At 36.9% G+C, this 15,569-nt stretch overlaps 2 protein-coding genes across 2 annotated transcripts in view; both read right to left on the bottom strand.

Moving 5' to 3' along the window:
* Positions 1-118: 118 nt before the first annotated feature.
* On the bottom strand, positions 119-2,381 carry LOC137393764 (ATP synthase subunit g, mitochondrial-like). The gene is made up of 3 exons (XM_068080453.1): positions 2,242-2,381; positions 1,752-1,912; positions 119-388 (listed from the first exon to the last, which is right to left on the bottom strand). The coding sequence occupies exons 1-3, from the start codon at positions 2,279-2,281 to the stop codon at positions 254-256; spliced, it is 336 nt and encodes a 111-aa protein (XP_067936554.1). The 5' UTR covers positions 2,282-2,381; the 3' UTR covers positions 119-253.
* Positions 2,382-2,897: 516 nt separating this feature from the next.
* LOC137395082 (probable ATP-dependent RNA helicase DDX46) overlaps positions 2,898-15,569 on the bottom strand; it is a 38,551-nt gene continuing 25,879 nt past the window's right edge. The window contains exons 12-21 of the mRNA XM_068081871.1: positions 15,168-15,415; positions 14,145-14,255; positions 12,417-12,533; positions 11,873-11,976; positions 11,143-11,305; positions 8,323-8,472; positions 7,035-7,119; positions 6,343-6,512; positions 6,060-6,224; positions 2,898-3,466 (exon numbers count right to left, since the gene is read on the bottom strand). Of these exons, the coding sequence (XP_067937972.1) occupies positions 3,227-3,466; positions 6,060-6,224; positions 6,343-6,512; positions 7,035-7,119; positions 8,323-8,472; positions 11,143-11,305; positions 11,873-11,976; positions 12,417-12,533; positions 14,145-14,255; positions 15,168-15,415 (1,553 nt within the window). The 3' untranslated portion in view covers positions 2,898-3,226. The remainder of the gene's footprint in view (positions 3,467-6,059; positions 6,225-6,342; positions 6,513-7,034; positions 7,120-8,322; positions 8,473-11,142; positions 11,306-11,872; positions 11,977-12,416; positions 12,534-14,144; positions 14,256-15,167; positions 15,416-15,569) is intronic.

Below are 15,569 nucleotides of genomic sequence, written 5' to 3'. Positions count from 1 at the left end.
ATAGCTGCTCATAAGACTAGCCATAAAAGATTCATTTATTTATCCTAAAGGTGCTGATTGTTGTCATTTTACTACGCTTACCACCAAATGTTGCATACCACAGTATTTAACCTTGGTCTAGAGCATTGTTTTTTGTTTATTTATGTCAATATAATTTTTTTACAAGAGAACAAGAAAACTCTATTCATGAACACTAAATAGTAGTATTTCCTTTGAAAACAAAAACACAAGTAAAAATACTGGATTAGATAGATCAGCAATCATCAGATGAGGCATCTAGATGAGCTCCTTTGATCTTGTATCCAACGAGGCTTCCTTTTCCTATACATTCTCCAATGAAGAAGCAAAATGTGATGTCAGCAACAACTACCAGATTCACTAGAGCTTGCTGCAACAAATAAAATATATCACTGTTCAGTTAACGAAATCAACATCCATATTGTAACAATTTGATGGATGTGAAGAGGCTTTTACAACCACATGACAAGATAAATACTTGCACTTGATGATACCCATGAACTGTGCTCAAATGGTTTCATAGGTGTTATCAGCTTGAGCTGTGCTTTAAGCATCATTATATAGCAATAGTTACTGCATTTTACGTTTCAGCAATGGACATTGAATGATATCAAGGTAAATAGTTTTACCAGCAGTTGGATACAGAAGTTTTTGTGAACTGTGAAAATGAGAACGATCCTTCTTGGCATGTTCAATGACAGCTTTCCTCGACACGAACATATCAACACATTCAATTGATTCTTTAAAATATTTAAACAAAGATTGAAAATTTTGTGATTAGAACCATGCTGACCTAACTTACATACTCATTCTTGGTGACAAATTTAACAGACACAAATGTTTAAACCTCGACAAGCACCACCCATTCATAAAAGAATTCTTGAGTTACCAAATAGCTTACTGAGTTAGGTATAAATAAAATCAAAAGCTTTGATTGACATACAAGCGTTTCATAATGCAAATAAATTTATTTTAGGGCCGGTATTAGCACTAACCCTATCTGCGGGTCCCAAGGTTTAAATTTTATATCTAATATATGAACAAAAACACCAATATGAAGCGAATGCTTAAACAGTTGCAATCAAAATATTAGCAGAGTAAATGTTTGTACAATCCCAATATCAGTGTATTCAAAACAATGGCTAAATATTAAAATGTTAACTCAACTTTTACACAAAAAACAATTACCTTTTGGGGTTAATTTGTGGGTAGCCGCAAATAAGAATCAAAATAAGAACTTATTTACTATTAAAAGCATCAATATTTTTTCGTAACACAGCTCTACATTCATTGACATCAGAAAAAGCAAAGTAGCTTGTAAGACTGTTGAACTAATCGCTTTGTGACCACATCGAGTTGTTTCTACCAAATTGTTACCTCTTCTAGAGACGAGAGTAACCAAAAACCAAATGAATGGTAAGAGTTTACGGTGCCATATCTAGAATAATGCATAACAGGGTTCACTATGCAAAAGCAATGGTATTAGCGAGTAAAATATGACGTTGCTAGAATTACAGTCACTACCAGCGATTGTGATAAGTGCGGTTTCTGCTATAACTCATAAATTTTCACTTCTCTTTTAGAGCTAATAACTTGTGCCCGATTACGTCTGTGTTGGACAGGCAAATTCATAATGATATGTGTATACCATCAAGCAGCTATAATTATTTAAAGCTATACGAGCAGCTTTTCTTTTTTCCATAACTTTGGTACGGTAACAATACTTAACTTACCGATGTAGTCTGTTGTAAGAATTTTCCGGACGTCACAGATTTCACCACTTGGCCACCCTCTTCTAAAGCTTTTCCCCATTGACCAGGACCAGGTGGCATCAACTCTACTTTGCCGTATTTCCAAGCATTTTTAGCCAATGGAGTCGACCATTTCACAAAAGCTGCCAAAATTCACGCATTACATAACAAACAAGCCGTTACGCTGCTAAAAAACATAAACTAAACGTCTTTATTTCTGAATTTGACAGATTAGTTACTTGGTGTAAATTCAAATAAATTTGAATTAGCTTTTGATGGGATAACTATTAATAAATGTAGGATCTCACAGCTTCAAGCAATATGGTAAAGTTTCAGTTTTGGCTAACAATGTACGAGACTAATTTAGTAAGATTTACACGTAAACAGTCATCATAAATTAATATAAAAGCTTCCTGCTTCAGACACTTTCTTCCCACAAACCATTTTAAAAGAGCAAAGTGCATATAAATACCTGAGCCAAAACGGCTGCCGGCATTCACGATGGCTGCCATGATTACTGCTAAGGTGTTTCTCAATAAGCCGCCGGAGAACCTATTATTCCGATCTCGTTGAACTGTAAGCCCAGGACATTACGTTAGTTGTCTGACTCCCGGGCTACATCAGAAAAGCGTTTAGAGACTCCGTTTACAACACGTTTAACTAAAATTGGGCAGTTATTAGGAGTTGTCTCCTTGTTAACCAATAAAGCTTTCGCGTGCGGTTATCAATCGATAGCTTACTGAAATAAATATGCTAGTTATGGTCCATTTACGCCGTATGCTCTATTCTAGTCGTGGTTCCTTTTATTCATGCAGATTTTAAAAATTTGGATGGAAAAATGTGAAGTGCAAGTCATTACATTGCTCATGTATTTTTCGATAAAAACACTACATGAATCCACTTTTCTTATCCTTGAAATGGCAACTTATTTATGATAAATTACCAAAAATGAATGGATAGTAATGCTAGCTGTTTTAAAATCGATAAGATGGGTTGCATGAAATATCAACACATTTCATTATTAACCTGATTGACTCAATTCTATCAAAACAAGCAACATTGTATAATTTTCATTGTCATCGCGTAACATCATGTTCCAGTTTTATTTTCATTGTGTAACATCTTGTAATTTTCAACATTTTCTAGGTTCCATATAAATTGATAATTTTACCAACATAAACAGTATATCTTTAATATACATAAACCATCTAAGACCAAAACCATCAATTTATTGTTAAAGAAATTTAAATTGGCAGGTAAATCTGCTTCGTGTTTACAGATTACTAAAATAAATCAACATGTACCATAGTTCATGTAATATATTGCAAAACAACACTATTCAATGTACAAATATGATACAAGAGTTCCTTTAGGAAATATTCAACCGTCTGGCAACCCAGCACAAAGTGACGTATTCACAAGATATTCTCAATAAGACAAGTATCCATAGAATACAATCACACAACTTTGTATCGACTTTTGTTGATCGGCTGATAAGAGTTCTGAAGTCTGACAAGCTCCTCTTTAATGAGTCTAGTTATTTCAGCTTTAGCTTTTTGTACCGCAAGTTCTGAAGTAGCTTCGATAGCGAGATAGAGCTTTTGTTCTCCAGCTGGTGGCTCCTTGTTAGGCAAAACATACGTGCCACGCACAGTCACACCAGCTTCAGCAAACTCACTGATGTTGGCCAGAGCATCCTGCAAGGGATGAAAATATGAATAAGTGAGGCACAACCTCCAAAGGTGTGCAAAACAAAAGAAGTTCACAAACTTGTTTAGTAAAAACTTTTCCATGTCTTGATTTCAAAACAATACCATATTTTGATTTGCTTCCCTTTGTCTGATCTCACGGTAGACATTTCAACTGTTGTTAACAAAGTATCTCATATTAGCACATAGAAAAAATGGCTGCTTTCTGTTTTAATAAAGCTAAAAATAAATGATCCTATGAATGTTGTGTAAGTAACAGTCACAGAGCAACTAACAGTCACAGAGCCTTGATACAGACCAAAATAAACACCTACGTAATAACAATGAAAAAACTTTGCTGGGTTTTAAAATATATTATATTACAATAATCAGATGATATTGTTGGTAATGATAGAAGTAATGCTTTGATTATTCAGTAATGTGTACCATGAAATTAGATAGGATAACAATACACACAATCATATTAGTTAGATTTGTTTTTGTGGTAAATATTAAGTTACTCTAACAGTACTGTTGGGGTGCATGCTCAGGTGAAACAGTCTGTTACTGCCATGTTGTTAGACAATGTTTCATGTAGAATCACTAAATTTCAGGTAACTTGAAACATTAGTTTACTTGTAACTATAGAAAATAAAATGAATGTAAATTAAATTAAATAAAAAATTGAATGTGCACGCATATTTGGCAACAGCTAAAAACAACTAGTCTCGACAGTCCCCTGATGACATATATAAATAGTTGTGCATTGATGTCTACAAAATGCTAGTCTGAGCTTCTAAATGCTTCGACCAATCATAATCTATTTCAATGATACATTTGTGTTCTGGAACTAACGCAAGATTTGACCTTCAACAACAAATTCGGCTATTGATACAACATTTTACTTTTGAGAAATTAATGAGCTCTTAGAAATGATATTATAGGAAATTATCGAAACAGATACGAGTCAAGGTATTCCTCTAACCGCTTCAGCAATGACTTACTCTAGCTTTATTCAAGACAGCTGAAAGATTCAGTAGTCAGTTTTTGCACAATCGTTTCTATATATTGAGTTCAAAGCATGTTAATTCATTGAGTCAAACAATAACATACAACTCTTTTCATGTGCCATTCAATGACTAGCAGAGATAAGTTGTTTTTCGAGCCAAGACGAAATACACATATATTTTATCAAGTTACAATGGAACGGATGCTTCAAATAACCCAAACTTGGGTGAATATCTATAACAGACTCTGCCGAACATGTTATTGACAGATTGGTTTACATTAACATGGCCTAACAAGACTGCAAAAAATTTACAATAAAAGCTTTAAAAAAAAACAAAGCAATCTAATTACAATGTTTTACCTATGACAATCTGTCAGTCAGTTGTGTAAGGAACCAACAACATGGCCAAACAACAATAAGTTGCATTTGTCACTGACTTGGTTTACAGTTAGTGTGCGGACATACCAACCTGGACTAAAGTTAGTGTGCGGACATACCAACCTGGACTACAGTTAGTGTGCAGGCATACCACCCTGGACTACAGTTAGTGTGCAGGCATACCACCCTGGACTACAGTTAGTGTGCAGGCATACAAACCTGGACTACAGTTAGTGTGCAGGCATACCACCCTGGACTACAGTTAGTGTGCAGGCATACAAACCTGGACTACAGTTAGTGCGCAGGCATACCACCCTGGACTACAGTTAGTGTGCAGGCATACAAACCTGGACTACAGTTAGTGCGCAGGCATACCAACCTGGACTACAGTTAGTGTGCAGGCATACCAACCTGGACTACAGTTAGTGTGCAGGCATACAAACCTGGACTACAGTTAGTGTGCAGGCATACAAACCTGGACTACAGTTAGTGTGCAGGCATACCACCCTGGATTACAGTTAGTGTGCAGGCATACAAACCTGGACTACAGTTAGTGCGCAGGCATACCACCCTGGACTACAGTTAGTGTGCAGGCATACAAACCTGGACTACAGTTAGTGCGCAGGCATACCAACCTGGACTACAGTTAGTGTGCAGGCATACAAACCTGGACTACAGTTAGTGTGCAGGCATACCAACCTGGATTACAGTTAGTGTGCAGGCATACAAACCTGGACTAAAGTTAGTGTGCGGACATACCAACCTGGACTACAGTTAGTGTGCAGGCATACCACCCTGGACTACAGTTAGTGTGCAGACATACCACCCTGGACTACAGTTAGTGTGCAGGCATACAAACCTGGACTACAGTTAGTGCGCAGGAGCGCAAAAATATTAATAAATTTTTTATGAGAAAAGTACTTAGGATGAGAATAAACATGTTTGTTTCATAGCCATTTGCGTAAAGCAAGCAGATCTTGCCAATGTCACACCAGTCTTTAAATTTGCCGAGCTAGATTTCCTCAGAATCTTACAGGGGTATTTACCTTTGGCGACCACAAATGTTACATTGGCTATCGTAAGGTCAGACGTAATTAGTTTATAGCTGAGTCATACACTGTTGGCCGAATAGTACAAATATTTTGAGGTAGAAAGCTAGACTAGATGACCATCTTATCAGGCTCCATACTTTGTAAACAGAAAACATAAACATACTCTAGATGTGACACGCCATCGACAAGTCTGTGGGAAGTCATTGATCTCTAATTCTTCTTCATATCTAGTTACAGTCTCAACGACCTCTTCGACTTCTTCAATCTTGGCTGTGTAACCGAGCTTTGCATTCAACTTCTCAGCCATCTGATTAGCGATCGTTCTTGTCTGAAAAGTAGGTCATATCATGATGTAAGTAAGTAAAATTGTGATGTCATAAAATAACTGTGAGGTAAACGTTATGTCTAAAAGAATGTACATAAATTGCTTGATTTAGTGTACTAACGGAAACTTGAGGGGCTTGTATGGCACCACCCCTCAGTAAAGCAACAGCTGCTTGTTGAGTTATATCTGTAGCCTCGGCACCGATGTTTCTTGCTCTATGAACGGTAGAGGCTCGAAGACGGGCCTCCTCCAAAGCTTTAAGATTTTGAGATTGGCTGGGAGTAGCAACGCCTAAAAATAAAAACTTTATTTCAGCCAATAAAGTCAGTAGTCAACAATGACAGTCAACTACAGTCAAGGAGCTATATGCTACCAGCTGTGGTAAACAAGATCAAAGTCAGTTGTCTTGTTGCTAAGTTTGTGAAAAACTTGGGAATTCATCTGTAAGTGAAATACCAAACAAATTTTTCCAAATAATTTTTCTGTTGTTTGAGGGAAAGAAACCGCATAGGTCAAATCATTCTAATGAACCTCTGTCAATGAGTGATGCTAATGCATCACTCATGGACAACATCTGGTCCGACTATGACAGACTTTCATGATTGTCTTCAGCTGATATCTACTGCAGCGACACGAACCTGGTCACTAGGCAGCAGATACAGGTGATTGATGTAGTTGGTAAAACGGATGATTGTAGCCACAAAAGATCGAAACATAATTGGGTAGTCATGCGAATTATTATCCCAATAATGCAAACAAAGGGTTTTTTACATGCAAAATTGGAAAAAGTCAGAAGGTGAAACGGAAACATACCTGCCCCAACCATCGGCATATTGGCCTTGGCTACATCAGTCACTCTTTTCTTACTTGCAAACAGAGTTTCGATCTGCTCGTCAATCTGCAAAAAAACTAAGACTAGAATTTGAACCCAATAAATAATAGCCCAGTTTTAATCAATCTGAATAGTCATAAGGAAAGACCTGCCTGTGTCTGGCTCGTCGCTTAGACATTTTAGTAATTAAATAGTTTATATATAGACTATATATAAACTAAGGATTATTGTTTTATAGTTTATATATAAACTATATAACTACCATATATAGACTAAATATTGGCTGTCTATAGACTATACGCAGTCTGTATATACACCATATAAAGACTATATATATAGTCTATGTGTAGCCTATGTTATACTAGATCCTACACACGAGCTGCCAGCTGCATCGCCACGACTACACCTCAATTCGCCAGTCTTTAATGTAATCCGTTTTGACAACAAAAACTTATTTTATTGATTAATACTTCATTATTTAGTTTCTTAAATAACATTTAGTTTTTTAAATTTAGTCATTTAAAATAGTTGTATTCAATGCATTCATTTTGATGCTAGTATGTAATAGCCAGAAGAATTTATCATCAAGTAAGTTGGGCTGTAGAATGGATTGCATAGAATACAATGTATTCTCACTAAATCTTTGCTTCAACATATGATGGTCTCATCATGAAAATTAAATAAAACAAAAGGTTAATTTTGTAGACTAAAGCTCCGCTGCACACAGGGCTAATAAGAATATCCATAGATGTATACAGTACTATCGACACACAGGTACAAATGTCTTTGCCACTTCAACACTTACTGATGCTCAGTTCAGATGTGCTATAAAACCAGTAAAATGAATATATTATATCGTTTACTGCGATACATTCACTATATTTCTCTATGGATATCTGACAGAATTCATAAAGGCTTCCACATCTATGCTTTTTTCAACAACTTATGATTCAGTAACCTTCTAATCATTGAAGTAACGCTACAAAGAACTACTGATAGAGACTAAACTTTTCAGATTATTGGCTTAGAGGATTACTGATCGATAGTAATAATTCACACAATCTACCATAAAATAGAGATTATAGTGCATTGTACGCTATATTAAACTGCAAGTGCTAACAGATTATAGACTACAATAGCCTGGGAGGGCAACAGGTAAGTGATTATAATAAACTGCTAGTGATAATATATTAGATACAGCATAACAATAATATAATGAGGACGATAGATGGCAAGTGACAGTAACTGGAGGCCTAATTAAACACTTACATCAGCAGGAACATCCTCCCCATCATTGGTGATGCCGAGGGCAGCTGCTTGAACTTTTTTTCTATCGTTAGCAATGTTTGCCTCTGTTTCATCAAACTTGAAACCTCGACCACCAAATCCTCCACCACCAGCTTTGACAGTTTTACCCTCCTAGAAACGCGGTATCAGTAATAAATATATCGCTAGTGAACCACCAAAGATATAGCAAGACATAACACGGGCGATATGTGAAAACTCAGTAAAATTTTCCAGTCACTGGGCACTAGCTAGTGAGCAGCTGTATGAGGTTAAGGAGACTAATGAGGCTAAGGAGACTAATCCCCAGTCCTTTTTCTAGTGTCACATCAGCAAACAGGATGATGCAGCACCAATTCTAAGTGTAAAATTACTGCTGCTAGGTGATTGAAAAAAGGTTTTTTGCAGCATTCTAGCAAGTTTATGAGTATTAGACAAACGCAATTCCCATACAAGTGCCCGAAATCTATACTTGTACATTTCAAAGACAAGCCTGCAATATAAACAAGCAAGACTATCATAAACAATCACTTCTGATTCAACTACAAATAAGTATCTTCCTAATCCATCCTAGACCTATCCTAATCTATTCTAGACCTATCCTAATCTATTCTAGACCTATCCTAATCCATTCTAGACCTATCCTAATTCATCCTAGACCTATCCTAATCCATCCTAGACCTACCCTAATCCATCCTAGACCTATCCTATTCTAGACCTATCCTAATCCATCCTAGACCTATCCTAATCCATTCTAGACCTATCCTAATCCATCCTAGACCTATCCTAATCCATCCTAGACCTATCCTAATCCATCCTAGACCTATCCTAATCTATTCTAGACCTATCCTAAACAATATGAACATAGTTAAACAATGTTAAATATTTAAATGGAACAAAATGGTCCATGGAGCATTGTTGGCGCAATCGTTTTACAGATAAAATATTTGAAGAGCATCTGTGTTGTAAATAAGTGAAAAGAAAAGTGGACGCAAAACTTCAACTTGAGTTCTTTGTGGGCTATTAAAATAAGGCATCCAGTGGCACGCCTTCTTTTTATAATATATGTGAGCATGTGTAAGATATTGAGGATTAGAGGGCAGTGTAATACACGTGAGGAACTGCAAATAAAGGCTGTTTGTTCTGTTTGTGTTTGGCAGAAATACTAACTGTGTTATTTTAATTAAGCATAACTGCATATGAATGAGAATATAAAATTTTTCCTACAATTATAACAGGAAGTTATAGAAAACAAATGATTTTAGAGAAAAGTTCTGGTTTCCCTGAAATAGGCCTACTTTGTCTAGTGCATAGGATCTGCATTGAATGAGTGTGACAGCTGCAAAATATATGCGTGCAAATAGGCCTACTCTGTCTAGTGCATAGGATCTGCATTGAATGAGTGTGACAGCTGCAAAATATATGCGTGCAAAAATGATAATGAAAAACAACATTGTTTTTTATCCAAAGTATCTTTCTCATGAGAGCATATTTTTAATCACTCCCCATATGTCCACATGAACCCTCACACTTTGGTAGAACCTTGTCTGGGAAAACTAAATTTCAAGACTGTTACACAAAATAAAGAGGTGTGGTTCCTAATTGTAGCTAGTCTACAATATAAAAGCAACTAATTGTTGTAATTATTTGATAATATGAAGTATGAAATAGGCAACTATAAAGATGTGCAGTCGACAGTAATGAGCATATCACTGTATGAAAGGTCTGCCAAGGAAGACAACCCTAAATTTAATTATCATATAAAACAGAAACTTTCGTTATTTTTTTGCCAAAACTGTAAGATCTTTTGTTTATGCGTGTAAGAGGAAGCTCTTAATGAAACTGGCTGCCAAACAGTATTAATTTGTCATAAAATAAGTCAATTGATAAACAGCTTTTATCAATTGACTTGATAAAAGCTTTCACCGAAAAAAAGACGATCAGCACTGCAACTGTACGTATGTGTCTGCAATATTTAACAGCTAACCTCAAGTTTCTAAATGTAAAACTACTAAAAAGCAATTAAAAGCACTTATAAACCTGTTAATATTGTATAGACATGTTTGACAATCCAATTGATGTGCATTAAGAGTGTTTGTGTAAAGAGAAAAGATGATAAAAAAGAACCTTGTAATGCATTTAAGACCCTGATGCTGATAGTTGATAATGTTGTTCACGCTAGTCTGGATGTTACTAATATATATATATATATATCGTGCTGTACAGTGTACAATCATTTGAACAATTATATTGTACAATCATTTGAAGGTTGCAACTAATGCTCAATATAGTGTTGTTCATCTTTTCTGCGCAGTGAAATATTGAATAAGGAATAATTGAAACTCCCAGTTTATTTTTCTTTGTAAGTGTCCTATGTCTTTATAATCATAAAAACCTTTACCTGTTGATACATTTCACCTAAACTAACTAACCCAACTACAGTGATTGATTGACTTGGATATCTAAAAGACTTTTTCTGAACTGCATATTTCAATGCTCATCACCAGATCACTCTGTGTCTGCGCTTCTAGAATCAGTTCATGATTAGCCATTGCTGTAATGGTGGCTAAGCTAGTTCTAGAATGGAGTCAGGTTATTGCTTAGGAAATCCATTTGTATCCCAAAGGTTGATCAATTAAAGATGAAATACTAAATTGCTCACAGAAGTAAACTTTGTTAGCTCATTTATGAACATTTTAGAATGCTGGAGCGGTAATGGAACTGGTATTCATTCGTAAAGCATAATCACTATTCAGATTGCTTCTACAGATTTAGGTCCCCAAAATAAAAAGGTAATACACTTACTGCTTTCATTTCCTCCACATATTTTGCCCAAAGAGCCTTTAGGTCATCTGGAATAGAGGTGTTAGAAAGCTCAAACGCCTTCATCACATCACCAGCCTGTCGCTTTTGCTCAGGAGTTATCAGAGTATAGGCTACGCCCTTACTTCCTGCCCTTCCCGTACGCCTGCAATATATTTTCACTGAACATCAACAGAGTCAGACAAACCAAACACAACGCATATTCAGTTTGAAGTATCCAAACCGTAAAATCCACAGTCAAAGCTTCCAGCCAAAACAATAGCTGTCGACATCCTTGAGCGCCTTTTCGCTATAGCGATTAAAATCTAGCAATGAAAATCCCGCTTCGAAGAGGGTTTGATCTCAGAACCTCCATGTTTGAAGACCAGCGATCACACCAGACCACTACACTACGATCGTTCAACTGACTGTAGCGCTGAATGATTGTGATGACATTCATTACATCAGTTAAAATACTCACTTAAAGCGCTTGGGGTTATTAACTAGCACAGTAACGATTATTAGACTGGCTTCAAACACAGCTATTGTTTTAGTAAAGATTTAGACTACCAGCATAGAACTCGGCTGGAATAAAAGCAAGTTTCAGTCTTATACCGATTGCAGTGAATTTTCTAGCTGTCTGTAAACTGGTAGTAGCCCCAGCATGAGTATTGATAAGACAAGATGAGTGACACATGGCAAAAAGGTGAAAAGTGGCAGTGATGTGACTCACCCGCATCGATGAACATAGTCCTCATAGTGGTTTGGACAGTCGTAGTTAACAACAAGTATAAGGTGCTTCACATCGAGTCCTCGGGCTGCCACTGAAGTTGCGACCTTAATAGCGAGATATATTGCAAATAGTATGTATGTTATATACACACACGCATGCACAGTATAGTTAGTTAGTCTCATGCAACTAAAGTGAATAGAAACTGGCCCACTTTTCACATAGTATTTATCAAGTCAAAATGGTTCCTTTTCATTCCTGTCAGCAATTGTTATATTAGGTCAGTCAAAATTTCAACTTCAGTGGTTTTCAAAGACCAGAAATTTGTATGGTTTCTTACAAGGATTGTAAGCAGGGTAAAATAATTGTAGGAGCTGTTTGTCCAGGCAATATATAAAAATATTTTCAATATGTCCTAAGAACAAAAGTCAGTCTTTCCATGATTATCCAGTAAGCAATAAACCTAGAGTACCTAACACAACATCTCTTCTGCTAGAGTCAAGTCTGAAAATTTGATGTAAGCGGTATTTGCGAAGTATGCACTTACGAGTAACTTAATATTTCCATTCTTAAAGTCAAGGATGGTGCTATCCCTGTCATACTGGTCGATGCCACCATGCAAGGCCATACAAGGGTACGAATGCTTGCACAAGTTATTCATTAGCTACAACAAAATACTGATGGGATAAGGCAAAACAACGATGATAAACTATGGTATGACAACTCTGCTGAAATAAGACAATTTGAGTAAAACAAGACATGATATAAAATTTTGAAGACTTAAGGAAGGACAACTTTAATAAAATATGGTAGGACAATTCTAATGGAATAAAAAAGACAACTGTTTCAAAAAAAGACAAGGCAAGACAACTACTATGAGATAAAAAGAGCCTTTATATTTAGTTACAATACGACTAAGTCTGTGTAATCAGACAAAGGCATTCACAGTATTACAACGTGATGACGGAATTAGAAGGTATATGGAAGAAGATAAGGACAGCTTGGTTGAAAAAAGCACGTGATATATGACAAGAGTGTGGCAGAACCAGGGCTGTGACATTTACGAAAAAATCATAACTGTGCATTGATAAATACTCACTGTTGCCCAAATGTAAAATGTATTGCAGCTGCAGCAATTATTTGTTTAGATACCTACATGTATGTAGTTGCATTAGCAGTGCAGCAGTAAGCATGTAACAGCCACACACTACGGTATGCTGTATAATGGCATTGTCTACTTTTACTACTGCACCGTACGCAGCGTACATGCAGTATAACTATTTTCAATTAGCAGTAAGCAATAGTGACGCAGTGTACCTGTACAGTGTATCTTGCTAGATGCGGTGGGAGTGTTGCTAGTACATATTTCGCAGTGCTAGATGCGGTGGGAGTGTTGCTAGTGCGTATTTCGCAGTGCTAGATGCGGTGGGAGTGTTGCTAGTGCGTATTTCGCAGTGCTAGATGCAGTGGGAGTGTTGCTAGTGCGTATTTCGCAGTGCTAGATGCAGTGGGAGTGTTGCTAGTGAGTATTTCGCAGTGCTAGATGCAGTAGGAACCTTTGCGTTACACTGTACATACATACACAGCACAATTTTGTAAAAACTCATCCCAGAATCGAGTGTTGAGTTGACTTGATAGCACCAACAGCACAATTGCAGGATGTGAATGCTGCTCAAACTTGAGTCTGAGTAGGCGAACTAATTGATTACAATCGGAATGTTGAATATGGTTGAAATGAAAATATGTAATATTTTTCCAATATATAATATTAAGACAATAATTTCTTCGATCAGAATGGTGATAATGCCCGACTCCCTAATCAGAAATGATATGGGAGTTAGAGAGCAAGTTAATGAGCTTGCTAAACACAGCATCTGACGATTTTGTGCAATGCAATACAGATGCTCAGAAAGCCAACAGTGTCAGTTGATCCACAGTATCAACTTTGTACTAATACATAGTATTAAGTTTTGCAGTGTGCTTAAATAGCTGGGTTTAATCTAATGTGTCATGGAAATAAATGCACAGAAGATCGCAGTGGAAATTTGTACTACGAGCTCAGTTGCGGAAGCATTAAATATCTACTGCACATTGAAAAGTTATAGTGCACTGCGGTGATGCGCAGTTCTAATGAGCCACAACCCTGGTTGGAACAGCAACCATACAACTGATCTGTCCAAAGATCAGTGCTTGAGCATAATGAGAATGTCGTCTAAAGGTTTCTATGCACAAGTAACTAGATGGAAACTTATTCTCGTTAATAAGGGACTCATACCTCATCGGCGTGCTCCTGCTTGTCAACAAAGACGAGAACACTTCCATCCTCTTGGTAAAGACCTAAAAGTTCTAAAAGCCTTAAAAACTTTTCCTCAGTTTCACAAATTACCTGAAACAGAGCAATTGGAGAGTAGAATAACTGGTTTATAAGTAAAACAGACACAGTTCCATATGCATGCTCTGAGAGCGTGATATAAGAGAGGTAATGAAATGGCATGAAGCTTGGTTCACATGCGGGTCAGAACACAGCGCCAGAGACGTAGAAGTGTCTCGGCGATTCATGTGGACGATGTCATTGCACGGAAGTTTAGCAAGACTTATGCACTAATGCTAAGTTCATAAGTGCTTCGGTCTCATTTGAGCGACTCGCTAAGCATCAAAGATTTTTCTGACTTTTTAGGTGCAAACGATTCCTGATTTTTTTTTGACCGACTCCACAAAAAGCAAGCGTTTTCATGTGCACGCTTTCATACAAACCTCCGACAGGCAAAAACTCATAAATTGTTTTTCTGCTATCTATGTGGCTGTTTATGTAACGCAATATCTGTAAAGCAACTGTGAGGTATCTGTGCATACTCTACGCTAAGCTGTGACATATATGAGGTATCGCATACTCTGCGCTAAGCTGTGACATATATGAAAACCAGGCTTATGGAACCTAAACAAAAATTTAGTAGATTTTATCCAAAAGTAACGGTATTTTTCTAACATTTGTGATTGCTTTTGATGTGTCTTTCAAGTTACAGCATTACTCGTCTCTATTCTGTCAGTCTATTTGCCCAAGTGCAATTACAAATGTTATAATCGCACTTTCACTTGAATCGGAGTACTTGTGCCGCGATCAAGTTTTGCCGAGTTCAATCTTAAAACATCCTGGCAGTAAGAGTACCTCAAACATCAAAAACAAATGCAAATGATAGAAAAATATCGATACTTTCTGACAAAATCTACTAAAATTTTGTGTAAACTCATCTTAAAAGAAGAAGATATAAAATACATCCTTGGCTGGATCATCACTTACCACATGCTGAGATATGTCTTTTGCCACAACGCTCCGACCACCGACCAACACTTCTACTGGTTTGTCTAGAATTTTTCGTGCGAGAGCTTCCATCTGACGAGGAAATGTAGCAGAGAAAAGTACGGTCTGCCTGTCAGGTCTGACATTATCAATAATCTTCATCACTTGCGGCTCAAAACCAAGATCGAACATCCTATCAGCTTCATCGAGTACGATGTAAGTGATCCTTCGGAGGTTGGTAACCCTGCCTGCAGCATGAGCCGAAACTAACATACAACATGATCAGGAGATGGCAGATATTAACAGCGAGCATGTTTCAATAATACCCGACGTGGCAGCTAATTTTCATAGACATCAAATTACTAGGGGCTCATACCATTACTTAAAGGAGGTTTATATATG

This window comes from Watersipora subatra, chromosome 4 (assembly GCF_963576615.1).
Source record: "Watersipora subatra chromosome 4, tzWatSuba1.1, whole genome shotgun sequence".
In the NCBI taxonomy this organism is placed as follows: Eukaryota; Metazoa; Bryozoa; class Gymnolaemata; order Cheilostomatida; family Watersiporidae; genus Watersipora; species Watersipora subatra.
The sequence above is the reverse complement of the archived record's forward strand: the minus strand, read 5'-3'. Positions and strand labels throughout refer to the sequence as shown.

What these genes read in the sequence shown, in the direction of transcription:
- LOC137393764 (XM_068080453.1), bottom strand. Translation starts at nt 2,281, where the DNA reads ATGGCAGCCATCGTGAATGCCGGCAGCCGTTTTGGCTCAG. An exon ending in CGGCAGCCGTTTTGGCTCAG is followed by an intron (nt 1,913 to 2,241) that starts GTATTTATATGC and finishes GAATTTTGGCAG; the next exon opens with CTTTTGTGAAATGGTCGACT. An exon ending in TCTTACAACAGACTACATCG is followed by an intron (nt 389 to 1,751) that starts GTAAGTTAAGTA and finishes TATTTGTTGCAG; the next exon opens with CAAGCTCTAGTGAATCTGGT.